General features: G+C 40.3%; 2 protein-coding genes across 4 annotated transcripts in view; both read right to left on the reverse strand.

Annotated features, from left to right (window-relative positions):
• LOC136442505 (rab GTPase-activating protein 1-like) overlaps positions 1–14,951 on the reverse strand; it is a 100,868-nt gene that overhangs the window by 47,846 nt on the left and 38,071 nt on the right. The window lies entirely within an intron of this gene.
• On the reverse strand, positions 6,937–12,068 carry LOC136441783 (probable G-protein coupled receptor 21). The gene has a single exon (XM_066438261.1). It carries the CDS (start codon positions 10,558–10,560, stop codon positions 9,349–9,351), a length of 1,212 nt encoding a protein of 403 aa, XP_066294358.1. The 5' UTR covers positions 10,561–12,068; the 3' UTR covers positions 6,937–9,348.

The raw sequence follows: 14,951 nt of genomic DNA on the forward strand, positions 1-14,951 counted from the left end.
ATTGCTAAGTCTCTGAAGTAAGTGCTACATCCAGCCATGTGCTGCTGTCCTTGGTGCTGAATATATACTGTTGTTCCATGAAATGAGTTTTTTTTCTTTCTTTAGTTGTTAATTGAAACTCACCACAACACATCTGACTCATAGCCAAAATAATCTACAAGGGTACATAATTCTGCCACCCTGAAAAGATGCATTCAAACAGATGCAAGATGCCTCCAACCCAACATCCCCCAGTTTAATGCATGTATATCTAAACTGTGCATACCTGGGGGGTACAGCACTAGAGATCTATCAAACCCACTGTTTTTCAAAGTGGCAGATTTAAGAAACCGGGCAGATTAATGTTAATGCAGGTTACATGATGTGTAACACACGATAACAGAAATAGATCGAAAGTGGTCTCAATGAATATTAACCGATTTTTGCCTGATCATGATTGCTATAGGAGTAAGTTTCTATGAATTTTTCAAAAGAGAAAATTACTGCTACCACTTTAACTGCAAGAAGTATGATTCAATCAGATGTAGCCTGCGAGTCATATCACTCAGCAATCTACAGAAATGCATTGAAAGAGTTACTTATAAAATCATAAAAACTAAGGTCAGGAGTCAGCAGCAAGATGCACTTAGCACTTGGTTCATACATGTGCTGAGAACTTTGCACTTAAGAAAACTAGTGGGCAAGCATGCAGTCTTGTCAGGTGTGACTTTGCATACTCTTGTGGGTTCATCTTACGTTGAATGGAACTATCGTACCTAAAGATACACTCAAGAAAACTGAGCATCATTATGTATTCTCCAAAGGTGGTTGTATACCCTCTACTGTGACGGAAAGTTACCAACTGAAACGTTAAATAAAGTTTTCCGAAGTGTACCTTTGCTCCATCATTACTCACAACAGAACTAATCATGTCAAATTGCTTTTGATTGCCCCTGTGTACTGAACATCAGTCCCACTTAATGAATTGGTGCTCAGCCAAATTGTTTCTCCAACCTCTTCCCTTAGCTCCCTTCAAAACTTTTCCAATTAAGAGGTTGATCAGTTTCTTTTAACGAATGGAACCTTATCCTTTAATTACTTGGGAGACATTTAAGTAATCTCTTGGGAGTATTTGGAAGGAAATCTGCTCCACAGGGCCTATTCACACAACAGGCTCGTAAAAATGATGCCTGCTCTAGCCATTTTTTGGATGGCAAAATGGAAGAGAATCAGATATGCAGTTTCATTGTGCATATCGTAAGAAATGGAGTCAAAATAAGCTGACAAGTATAGACAGTTGCACTTTGTAGTTCAATATCTGACAACTTAATGAACCAGAAATGTTACATAATATCTCAGTTGCTGGTAAGAAAAGCAATTTTTCAACACAATTAGGGTGACATGCTAGCAACAGATGCTTGGGCTGGATGTCAGAGGAGTTAGGTAATATTTTACATCTATTTTCAAAGGTCTTTCTTATTGGCCACCTTCCAACATGAATGTGCACTGAGTTGATTGCACATCTTCATTCTTCACTTTGCTTTCAGTGCAGGAAGTTTCTATATTACTTTATTAGACACGAAAGTCACCATATGAAAAAATCAACTTGGCCAACAGAAATGGTGAAGACATAGTACATGTTCATGCTATAAGTTATGCACTCAGACTTGGCATCAGATAATGGCATACAAATTTCCAATTGGTTGTGTCTTAGCTGAATTTATATTCAATTTCAAATTGGTATAATCAGTGTACGGTTTTATAAAGGGGCTGAAATACAGACAGTAGACTCTCATAAATAGTCCCTTTTAGTTGTACAACATCCATCTGATCAACATGGCATATACAACAGCTGTCTGTACATCAAAAGTTTATGTGATGCGTATCTTTCATCAGATAGTATTATACATGTTGTTTTAATGATACATAGAATTTAAACAGCCCCATCTACAAGTCAGCAAAGCTAGCGTTATGTAAAGGGCAATTATATACTGCATTATACAGGGCTGGTTGACCAATACAGATATAGGTAAGGCATCTTTACAGTGATATCACACATGCCTTACAGATGAGCAATCAGACTTGCCAGCCATTACATCAATATAACAGCTTTAAAAGAAATTGCAGATGCCACCCAGTTGCATAACAGCCCAAACTGAAAGCTAAATTTGGAACATGAATTTTTTATCACCATTATTTCTACTTAAATATAGAAGCAAATTAAGCATTGCATAACATACATTTGTACCCGTAACTGAAGGACACTGCATTGTCAATCTACCAATGTAGCATAAAATCTGTTTGAGGGACATTCTATTTAAAAGTCCTTGGTGTATATGATAGACATAGTTTTAGGATGACTGATTCTTAAGCCTGCATAGTCCAGTGGTTAGAAATGCTGATTCTGGACTGGAAAGTAAAAATTCCTGGCTGTTGTCGCTCAGGTTTGCATAATTATTGATTAAACAAGATACAAACATAACTGGCCTCAGGACTGAACTTCAAACTTTAGGCTGTGGTTCACTTTGTGTTGTACTGAGTCTTATAGGAAAGACCAAATAGGTATTTCTCTTGTTCATTGAACTCCTATATATATTTGTTTGTTTGAACCTTTGTTTATTCATGATAAGCTCAAATCGGCACGCAGGCCGCTATCTCTATATATATCTCTATATATATCTCTATATCTCTCTCTCTCTATATATATATATCTATATCTCTCTCTATATCTCTCTCTCTCTCTCTCTCTCTCTCTCTCTATATATATATATATATATAAATATATATATATATATATATATATATATATATATATATATATATATATATATATATATATATATATATATATATATTTATTTATACACATGTACATCACATGTCAATCTCATTGCATCCAAAACCTTTCAGAGAGATAAAAAAAGAATCAAGATACCTGTTCAATGTTTGGACAAGTAGGGTTGACCATGTACAGCCATCCAATGCATTGACAGGACAGCTTGGGTGGAATTCTACAACTCTTGACCAATCTAGCAAGCAAACATCCATCAGGTCATTGAGATACTTTTGTTTGGAATGGCATAATGATGCATTTGCAGTTGGCCTATGGGGAACACTTTAAATTTCCATTTATCCTTGACCAAAATCGTTAATGTGTACCACGATTACATTTGGAAAGGGCAATAGCTGGATGGACACAGCTGTACCGGAACTCATCTAGGAAATGGGGAAGGACAGAGTTATGGAGAATTAATGTCATGGCAGGAGACAACAACCAGCCATCCTTGGTGGGCAGGTTAGATTACTACCTCTCCCATGGCCTGTCATTCGTCTCCATTAAAAAACACTTTGTTAGACCAGTGACCTAGTTGTCTATAATCCTCAATACTGTGGTCAAATTGCCAGCAAGGCTGAAGTTGAGAACAGGAACCAGCTAGGCAACGGGGCCTGTAAAGTTATATTTGTGCAATGGATTGGAATTGAGACAGGATCATTCCCTGGCTTTGGGCGCATGCAAGCACCTAAATGTCATGTCACTTTTTAAGAGGTTTTGAAAGTTTATACTGGTTCTTTTGTTCTCATTGATTCCCCTCGAATTTTTCTTAACCATGGTGGACTGGGTAAGATATAACTGATTTTGTTACATGTGGTTTTTGTGTCAGATGACAACAATTTCTATCTACATCTCCAAACAAAGTTTGTGACTTCCGATGGGGCATGGTGCTAACACGTTGAAGCTGCACCCATAGTTCTTGCATTGAACATCAAACTCAAATCAACAATCCTGTAGTTATGGCTAGCTTTGAAAAAAAGCACACTTGACTTTTGAATGTCACATCGGCTGTAAAGTAATAAAATGAACCAGGAAATCATTTTTTTTAATGCTATGCTTTGTTTTAAGATAATGTTGTGAGACACATTTAGGCCGAGAACTTTATGGTCAACTTTTAGGCAATAATGGAGGTCCCAACTGAGCTAAAAGTTTAAATCAACATTGACAGTACAGCTCAGTTTCACTATGTACATGCACTGTGAGACACAGTTCTCCTGCTGTTGGTCATTCCTTCCTTTGATGTAATCTTGTTTAAAACGACTGAAAAAAACTATAACTTTAATGACTCCTTTATGATAGACAAACTGACATATCTAATAAGAAAAAGAATAGTTAAAATCTGGTCAAATAATGCAGGAGGTTTGCTGCGATGATGGAAGAAGATCTAGTCATGAGAAACCTATTATGTGACCTACAGATCTACATGGGTACATGTATTTCATCTTTAAAATAACTAATCATATATACCTGTTTGAAAAATATTACATGGTATTATAAGAATGAGGTGTCACAATCTTATGACAACATTTCAACTACAAGCACAATGTCCAAAATATCTTCCTGACAAGATATATGCCTTGTTATAAAATAGAACCAAATAATCCATATTTCACAAAACGCATAAATCTCATTACAATCTGTAATGTCTTTTATTGATTTCTGAATGGAATTAAGGATGAAGTGATCCTGGTGTTAAAGAGAGCAGTGGCAGGGTTGTATTGTGATAGAAATGTTGCCGGGAATCAATACCCGTTACTATGGTAATCCCATTAATTAAATATGTCTGATTAAGGCAGGAGGCCTTTCCAGCTTGAATGTCAATCGCCCTGCAGTCACGCGATGGGGAGGGATGACCTACATTGCCTAAGTTGTGTGGAGAGTTTAGTGCACCTCTGCTTCCTCACGCTATGGCAGATCGGTGCTGTGATTTGTCATCGGCTCTGACACTGAAGAGAATACGTATATGTATGTTCGACTTTGCTCAAGAGTCCGTATGTGTAACTTTAAGGCATGACCAGGAAACTGACTAACGGTTTAACACACCATGTCTGTAGGCAGAGTTAGTATGTAAAGCACAACCTTTATATGGAATTGATTGGTTTGAAGTATCACACACTAGTGTGCATTCCAGCGCTCTCTCCAGCTTTGAATTTTTGTCCATCCTCTCAGTTTGACAGAGCAAAGCTCTGTATGGAGCGCTAATGGCTTCTTAACCCCCTGAAACACCATTCCCCGCATTTGGAGGGGCAGATTTCAAACGGCTAAGTCTTGATTTTGCTACAGTTTTTGTATTCCAGCGCTCTCTCAATCTATGAATTTTTGTCCATCCACTCAGTTTGACAGAGCAAAGCTCTGTATGGAGCGCTAATGGCTTCTTAACCCCCTGAAACACCATTCCCCGCATTTGGAGGGGCAGATTTCAAACGGCTAAATCTTGATTTTGCAACAGTTCTGTGACACAGTTTTTTTCTCAATTTGTGTCTGTCAATTGGGACTAGTTAAGATTTTTGTCTGTCCCATGCAGCAAAATTCTGTCCAATACAGAATCGAAAGACAGATGCAGAAGAGAGACATTCTGTACTCTTGTGTAGAGTTCTTTAACAATGGCTCAAGGTGTGGCTCTCCTCAACATGGGATGAAGAACTGCACCATCTACATGTACCCCGGTAGCGTGCAAATCAGTGCTCAGACAGTTAGGCTCCTACTGGTTTCGCTTTCCTCCTCTAATCAATAACAGCAATTCTATCAAAATCTGTGACAGTCTGTGTCTCATGTTCTGCATATGATGACAAAACAAACTAATGCGACCATCAAAGCCATGCAAAGATTCATGATCAATGTCAAGTCCCATATTTCAACAAAAGCCATCCCACTGCGCAGGTGTTGCAATGTAACCAGGTGCTAAGTGTGTTGTATAGGCGTGCTGAGGACCTCTAGTCAATGGCATGAAGCAATACTGTAAATGCATTTAAGTTCCCATGGTTTTTACTTCGCGGTAAGGAGAAAATGGACAGTTTGTAGTGGTTTTAAGTTTGTGTTTGAAACAATAGTAGTGCTACAGTCATCGGTGGGCAAAAAGTTTTGCAGTGTTTTTAAAACCACAGACATAAAACCACCGCAAACATTTCTGCATTTACAGTACTTCCTTCCAAGAAAAGTGCTTAAATGTAAATGTAGTGATTTGCACTACTACTTCAACTCAACACATTCTGTGTGAGGAGTGTGAATCCCAATCTACATATTTGTGGTTCTAATTTCTGAATCTAGACACTGTCACAAGAAGCAATCCTTTGAAGGGAACATTGGTCTATTGATTAAGGACAGTCACAACTTCAGCATATCAATAAACCCACGAGATGTACATAGATTTGTATTCATGCACCATTACATGTGAACTGGTGAAAAACTGTTAGTTGCAAACTTACAGAATGGTTCTGAGTAAAAGTCTTTGGCAAAAACTTGGCTGCCTGTCTAAATTAAAGAAAAAGATGACAGTAAAAAATCCTCATTACTAGCATAGGAAGGATCATCAGGAGTTGTCAACCAGGATTTAGGATTTTAGGATTTGGATCGGTTGCCTCAAAATGTGTTTACCACACTTAGGCATCGTTAATAGGATTTTTCACGCCTGAGCAAAAGCTTTCTTAGACACCCATCTAATGGAAGAGTATGGATGTGATGGACTGCTGTTAGGCCCATGAAAGCAGACCTGCCTTGAAAAAGGTCATGTTTTTGGGAGCTCAGTGCTACAAACAAATGCTTTTCCTGCATTAACCGAATGCGTTATTCTGACATCACAGTCTCTCAAGGTCAGCAAAAGTCATCTCAGTCTTCTCTAATTAGATCTTTTCAATCATATGCACAAGGGATCTGCCACTCCCCTCTCCCAATTTAAGCAAACTATTAATTGCAGATTTAGAATTCATTCCCAAGCCATCATATCAAAACTGTGCAGCAGTTGCAGCAAATAAACTATGATTTGATTTTCATAGCAGCACGCCAGTGCCCCTAATCCAGGTTATATAGGAAATCTATACCAGCCTCATGGCAAGGAGCGGAGGCCTCGTCAAATATACCGGACAGACCTGACAAATGAGGACCCAGAAAAGGCAATTCAAGCAATATTGTGAAAACACTCAATGATATGGTGTATTTTCTTTTTTTTTCCAGACAAAATCTTAACATCATTTGCTACTGACAAGTCCAGTTAAGTAAGTCACAAATGCTCTTACATACCAAATTTGCCAACACTCAAAAGATAATATATTTCATTCCATGTTCAATATGTTGGTTATAGATTAACAGAGATATGTTTATTTCACTTCAGTTGATTGTACTTGTCTTTCTGCTTCTTTAAATTGGCTTTGTATTCCACAGATATTGCACTCCATCACATTTCAGAACAATATTGATACTGCAACAATAAAAAACATCTGTACTGGACAATAGTAAGTCAGTAAATATACAGTTCCTTTCACAGCGTTATTGAGCATTGCTGACTGGTTACTTTCTAAATCAATTACATAATACCAACATCAATAATATAGTAGGATCACATTCTTCCAAAGACTACAGGGCTGATTTAAAGTATAGGTCAGATTATCTGGGCCCTAGGCCTGCCCGACAAAATCCCTAGATCAGATTTTGATGGAAAAGAAACTTGGATCATTTGTAAATGGGTGGTCTTTTTGATTCAAAAGTCCAAGGGAACTTTCTGGCCAGTAAAATGTCCTGCTTCTGGCTCCTAAGAATGTTGGCAGTCACAATAGATAACATTATTTGAGGTTGAGCTGTCCTTTTGGTAGGAAGCTTTTAAGCTCCTTACGTGCAACAAAAACACATTTTGGATTTTGCAGTTCAATAATGACTATTCTAATTATACTGGTGTCACTCTGTAATCCATCAATTTGAAAGAGCAAAGAACAGCCATACTTTTTACAAAATCAACCATATCACATGGAGGCTGAGAAATCCAGTAAGTGCATCTGTTATTTTCATGTGATTATGAAAAATCCATGCTTTTGCTGCTGCTATTCATGGTGTTTCTCAAATCAAATGTTTAAGACATGGCTCTTTACTTAACATCAAATAGAAGTGAAACAGATACAAAGCTAGGTCACTTTTACACACTATAGAACAAGTTTCAAGGCTTGATATACATGATATGACAATACAACTATCGCAGAAATCACTTTTTTCAACAGACCACAACGATACTGAACAGCAAACGTCTATCAGTGAATATATTGAATATTCCACAGTGTTATTTGAATCCTTTTCCCTTCAACATTTGATATATTCACTTTACTTCATGTCATATAAAGCAGGCACTAACATTGCAACATACCATACTTTTACTTGCATCAATACAGTAAACTATACCAAGACAATCAACAAACAAATAAAGCCTTATGGAATATACTGCAGTTGTCTTCAATTTGAGACAAAGCACAGTTCAATCTTGCATTTAGCAAGATCTATTTTTCAACACACAGACACATCTTTAAAGGCAGATATCTATAAAACTCTGGTTACATCAAAGTATAACAGATTCATTCTGTATTCTGGCAACATTCAGTCTGAACCATTCTGCAAATGGATTCAGATCACATAGTATACTTTACAGGACTCTTTATTACAAATACATAACAGTCTCTCTCATCTTTATTGCACAAAACTGTGATTTTTACACATTTTCACATTGATCCAGGATATGTATTACAGGTCTATATGCACTGTACAGCTTTTTGTACATGTTATAAATCTCTGACATTCTCTACAGCAATTTGTCAGCCCTTTATGACTACATGCACCCATCACTGACGTCTGCAACAGCCCTACATTTCCCATCATAACAAGCCTGATGTTTAGTGACTTAATGCTTCTTTCTATTCTGATAATTACTTGACTTTGATGTGCATGTATTTACATATCAACATCTTGCACATCTCTCCTTCGTCAAGTACAAAATGTAGCTAGCAGTGGGCCGCTATTCAAGGAAATACAGGGTATACCAGCTAACACAGCCATACAATATCATAGATTTGGATCACTATGCTCAGAGGTGTAGGCATGCACTAAAGAAAAGGCATCAGATTCATGTCTGGGTAGAAATGACACTCTGCAGATATGATGAATACTTGTTGGAGATTAGAAAACATAATTCCTCGGACATCAAAACTTACTTTTGGAATGAAGTTTTTCTCTGAGAGAATCCTGTAAGTTTGTCTTTTGATTGAATGAATCAGAGTCAAACAAGGGGCAATTACTTGCTGCCAGCTAACATTAAAGGCCTCTCCACAGACGTGTCAGTCAGACCAATTGTTTGCAGACATGGTTACCGAGCTGTAAGTCCCTAGCCAACTGAGTGCACTGAGGCACTTTTGGAATAACAAAGGTGTGAAAATTGAGGAATGAAATACTAAGACAAACTGTTAAAATATTTTGGTTTGTTGGAAAGTACAGTGATAGGTGCATCGTAATAGTGGTCAAAGTACAAATGCTGTGGAATACCTTCTGGTAGAGCTTTCCCCATTCTACACTTTTGGCACTGCTGTGAGGTTGAACGGGTCATTTCCGCGTCGAGTGCACTTATTACACGCGCTGATCACGAGATTCTTCAAACCTTGTCGAAAGGCACTGTTCGATATGCTGTAGATGATGCAGTTGAAGAAGCTGTTACTGATCCCCAGCCACGACAAGCCAAACCGGACGATGGGGTTCAGTTTCATCCCGACGCCCGACTGCACGACACGCACGATCGTGTACGGCAACCACGAGACGTAGAAAGCAGTGATGACCGTGAAGAGCATCATTGCGGCTCTGCGCTCGTGGTGGCTGCGAGACTGGGACTCGCAGTTTGGGGTTTCCTGCGACTCGCGACTGGATCCCTTGCGGTACATGGACTCTCCGCGGGAGTTGGTCTGGTGCTTGGCCTTGGTGGTGTAGGACGTCGGGTAGTGGTCGCTTTCGCTCTGGAAGCGCGTCTCGAGCTCCCGGACCTTCCCGATCTCCTTGGAGTGGTGGCGGCATATCTTGAAGATGTGGTAGTAAGTGAAACACATGATGACGGAGGCAGGCAGGTACAAGATGCAGATGATGAATATGGTGAAGTATATGTCGGTGGCCCACGACTGCACCTCGCACTGGAAGGCCTCCATGTCGTAGGTGCTGGTGCCCCAGCCGATCAGGATGGGGAAGCAGATGCAGATGGAGAAGACCCATGCGAAGATGATGCAGATGCGAGTGTTGCGCATGGACATGATGCCCTGGTAGTTGAGGGGCTTGATGATGGCGATGTACCGGTCAATACTGATGGCTGCAAGGTTGGCGATGGAGACGCTGGTCAGCATGGACACAAAGTAGCTGTAGACAAGGCAGGAGGTGGAGCCGTATGGGCCCAGCTGGTGGAAGGTGACCATCACCGGGAAGATGCAGGTGAAGCCGACGGCTAGGTCTGAGATGGCCAGCGTCTGGATGAAGATGCTCATGGTGTTTCGGAGGGAAGGCTCGTACTGGTACACCACGATGACGATGACATTGCCGATGATGATCAGTATGGTGACGATCAGCATCAGCACGCCTTCGATCAGGTCTACCACCGGGAGAGCACCTGGTGCCTCCTCCACACAGTTCGTGAAATAATCCGTGAAATTCCCTGCTGTTTGACAATTGTATGCCCCAGCCGTCGTGTTCCACTCCCCATCGGGGAATGGCACCAGGGCACTGCCGTTAGGTTGGGCTGTCATTGTTCTGCAATTTCGGGCCCTCAAAAGACATGGACAAACCTGGCAGCATTTGTGTCAAAAGCTCAGGGCATAAATGATGTGTCTCCAATGAGATGATTCCACCGCAAGCGTCTGTCTGCAATCAGTAAAGCAGTCACATTTTTCATCTTGCCTTTCACAATACTTGAGCTTATCTTTCCTTGCCACACAGCTTTATAAATGCTGGATGTGTTGGGACAATGTGGCTCCTGTTTGACTGCTTCCGTTTTTGCAGAAAAGTTCCGCAGGTTACAATCAGCAAACAGTTCTGGCAACGAAATTCATTGCGCGGCTCTGGGGTGCCTCAAGAGACTCCTCACCAAATCCATCAAAGCACTGTACATTGAATGTCTGAATGAAGCAGCACTTGCATCGATTCATAGCCTGGGAGCAGTTATCCTTCCGGCATCTTCTGAGCAAAAAACAGTGTCTGGTAGGCCACAAAATTCTCTCTACGGCACATTCCCCAAATTCAACAGCCTTTCTCTGCAGTTCAAAATCTCCTGAGGTAGACTGTACTCACAGTGCACCCGACTCCTTCCGTCGCCGCCTCAGAACTTCTCGAGTAGCGTCGGGAGCTTGTTTTCTGCGTCTGCTCCCTTCCAGTCGGCACGGCGAATGCTCAGTCAAATCACCCGTGGTCTGCCCATTACCTCATATCCCGGCAGCGCCAAGTGCAGCGGGGAAAAATTATGCAAATCCTGGCCTGTCATTGGTGCACGTGAATCATTACTGGGAGGGAAGAACGGTGCCACCTCCTTGTTAAACATCGTGGGATGAATAAATTGTCAATATGCTATCTCCTGCTAACCGAGAAGGTTGGAGCATCTCTGTCTTCCAGACAGTTAGGCACAAGTGCGTATCATGCAAATGAACATTTCTCAGAATTCAGCAATGGTATTCATTGCCCAGATGTCAGTGGTTTATTAATATTGATCACTTCTAAAAATAGCAGCACGCACCGGGCAGGGCAACATCAATAATATATGTGGCCCTCATCACATACATACCAGTCCTGCCTATAGGTGCATGCAAGCCTTGATTCCTAGAAACTCTGGGATGATACTCAATTGTTGAGACAATAGAAACCATGCGTGAGAATTGTTTTGTCAAGGCTGGTGCTGACAAAGGCAGAGCAATCAATGAAGCTTCGGCAAACAAGGTAATTACATTCAGGAGATTTAATATGCACTCACCATTTCCCCAAGGGACTCTATTAAAAGCTGAATCAAGCTTTGCTGTTGCCAGGGGACCAGGGTAATTGTTTCTTTGGCTCTTTCCCCCATTTGCTCTACAGTCTATACTCACCTAGTGGGTGGGGGTCAGTGGATTTATGAAACCAACCAGGCTTGGGGAGGCAACCTTCCTCCCGGGGAAAATGGGGGATCTATCATAGTTATGGGGTTGTTCCTCTTTACTGGAGGAAAATGATGAAGAAATGGTGGAGTGGGGAGGCTTATCACTGATGCATCCTCAATCATGTTACTTTGCTTTCTACTTGAATGTAATACATACAATCTTATAACTTTTAGCAAATTGTGCTGTTGACTACAATGCAGATTCGTCAGTCAGACCTTGTGGACCAAGCTATTGTGGCTTTACACTACAGCTGATTGGCACCAAGTTCTGACAGCTAAATTCTCATCACCATTTAAGTTTAATGTTAATTGCCTCTGGTATTGCCGCGGGGTGTTGGAAGGACACTTCTGCCTGATTATCTTCAATGTGGTACAAATTTAACAAACTTCAGGTCTCGAACAATCTCTTCTGTGACAGTGTGAGTACTTTCACAAATTTGGGATGTGGACACTTCTCATAAATCATCTGCTCTACAGGGAAAGTTAATCTGTGTTTCGTTACTGTATTGAAAGCAGAGCATAATGAAGAGTGATTCTTAATGTGCCTGCCTGTTTTGGTCTATGATTTTGATTAATACACCCCAAATGGACATTTCAAGCTGCATCAATTCTTTGGAGACTGTACGCATATGCAAAAGAAGATTTCTTCTTGAAGAAATATTTCAACATCTATTGATATTGGAAATTTGCCATATTGGTAGTAGACTTTATTCCATTTAGCTATCATCAATACTGTATCCTTTGATGTACGGGGAAACAAGAGCTATCTACCACTTAAAAATCATGACCCTAGTATGTCCAGAATGTAAGATATCAAACCCGGAAGGTCCACTGCAGTACCGTAGAGAACTACTAGGAGGCCCATTATCGAACATCACCTTTGTTTTCCTGACCCTATCAAACTACCAAATATAATAAGGTTCCATCCAAAGCTTCTAGAGTTCTGCTGTCCACACACACAGACAAACGGCACTGAAAACATAACCTTCTCGTTGAAGGTAAAAACTTGCTAGCTTTACTAGGTTAACTAGTTTATTCAGTTGTACTTCAATGTTCTCCATACATCCCAATTCATTACAAGTTTACTATTCCTCACCATTGCCTTCCACCGGCACCAATTTGTCTACATGACCCAGTAGCCTCTGCCCTCTGTGGTTCCAGTATAAACTCAGATTTATTCTCAGGTGACAGGCTACTTCTAGGAGGTAACAATGTGTAACACTATCTGATACAGGACATTACTCCAGCACAATCAGTTTCTCTGCATTAATCAAAAGGACCCACTAAATTCATGATTGCATCCCAAGGCCCAGGGTGTTTTGTGTGCAAAGTAACTGAAGAATCCAAAAACCTGGCAGACAAAAGTAGAATACTGTTGGACAAGCATGTGAGGTCTTGTAGGGGTATCAGTTAGGTTGTTTGGCCTAAAACCCAGAGGTGCTGGGTTCAAATCCACTGACATGCCCCACATTGTGCCATTGGGAAATGCACTTTCTCACTTTACTCAGGGCAAAATGAGTACCTAGCTTCGGTTAGGGATGTCCGGATGTCCGTCGGATAGGACATGAAATGGAGGTTCTGTGTTTGAGGAGAACCACACCTCCAGGATGTACATGTAATTGTAAAAGAACCCTTCACACTAAAAACAGTAGGGGTGTGATGAGCTGGGTGTCTCACCAACTGTTATACCAGCCAATAAAATTGCTGGAGCATTCACAAATACTTACAGAAATTGGAACCCTTTAACCTGTTCACCTCTGTTAAATTTGAGAGTATCCAACTATTACAGTTGCTGTGAGCGGCATGCTGACCATGTTCACACAGACGATGCTGGCACCACAAAGATTATTGGACCCTGTCATGATGGAAGGAACATTCATTGGTTTTATGGCAAAAAGGTGTGAGGAGAATGTAATAAAGCAAAGGGTTCCCAGCATTTCAAAATTACCTTATTTTATGGTCTGAAAACAGAGAACCAGGCCCTGCTCGCAAGTGGCAGCCATCACTGCTATCAAGACGGGGGTGGGGGTGTTGAGTAAAACATTGTCTGGACCCCCTCCCCCATTCCAGGAACCCAGGTTTGAGTACTTATCTGATGCGATTTATTGACAGAGATGAGTTTTTCAAAATGCTGTAGAATTTTCTGGGGCTAACGTTTGATTGATTTTGTAAAAAAAATTAAAACAAAGGCCATGAGGTTGAGGTGATTTCATCAATAAAATCAAGCTATTTTGAATGTTTTTCCTTCTTGTATATCAAACACTCCTTCACAGAAGCTGTAACAAAAGCAGCTTTTAAATTTTGCATGACGTCTTGATGTTTTCAGTACTATTTCAGCTTTTCCCCCCACATTGCTATGTATTACTTTTGTGAAAGCGGTTTCCAAGAAACACATTAGCCATTTACTGTTAACAGTAACAGTTGCTGACAGACGAAGTGCTGCATTGCAGTTATGACCATTAGACATTGCATTACAACTCCTCTATGACAGCTCATTCAACAGCAGACTGATGGAAGTGCCTCGTTCCCTGATGTCATATTTTGCAAGCAAATATTATTCATAACCCTGGGACTGACTGGAACCATGACCTTACTGCTATACTGGAGATGACATCTTTATAGCACATTTTATACTGCTCTATTGTATGATATTTTAGCAAGGGATCTTTTTATGACTCCCCTTCTTATTAGCATTTTGCTACATTAGGTTATGGCTATAGATTATTTGCTGAATCCGAAGTAAACCATGATTATACACCCCACCAAATGGTGTCCAAGTATTCTCTCAATGAGCCTTATTTGCTGTGAACTTTACTACCAGTTTCTGAGTCAGAGAAGAAAGAAATCTTTTTCTACAAAAGTCTCATAACCAATTTCCTCTGTCTAAGTTTACTAAGCTACATATAAGGGGGCAATGTTCATCCTCTGCTGCATGTATTATAGGGCAAAAAAATCATACTAAACTTTTAATGAATAAAAGCATAATGCATTAAAAGGTACTTTTAGCTCAAGGAG

Source organism: Branchiostoma lanceolatum, chromosome 9 (assembly GCF_035083965.1).
Source record: "Branchiostoma lanceolatum isolate klBraLanc5 chromosome 9, klBraLanc5.hap2, whole genome shotgun sequence".
NCBI lineage: Eukaryota > Metazoa > Chordata > Leptocardii > Amphioxiformes > Branchiostomatidae > Branchiostoma > Branchiostoma lanceolatum.

What these genes read in the sequence shown, in the direction of transcription:
- LOC136441783 (XM_066438261.1), bottom strand. Translation starts at nt 10,560, where the DNA reads ATGACAGCCCAACCTAACGGCAGTGCCCTGGTGCCATTCCCCGATGGG.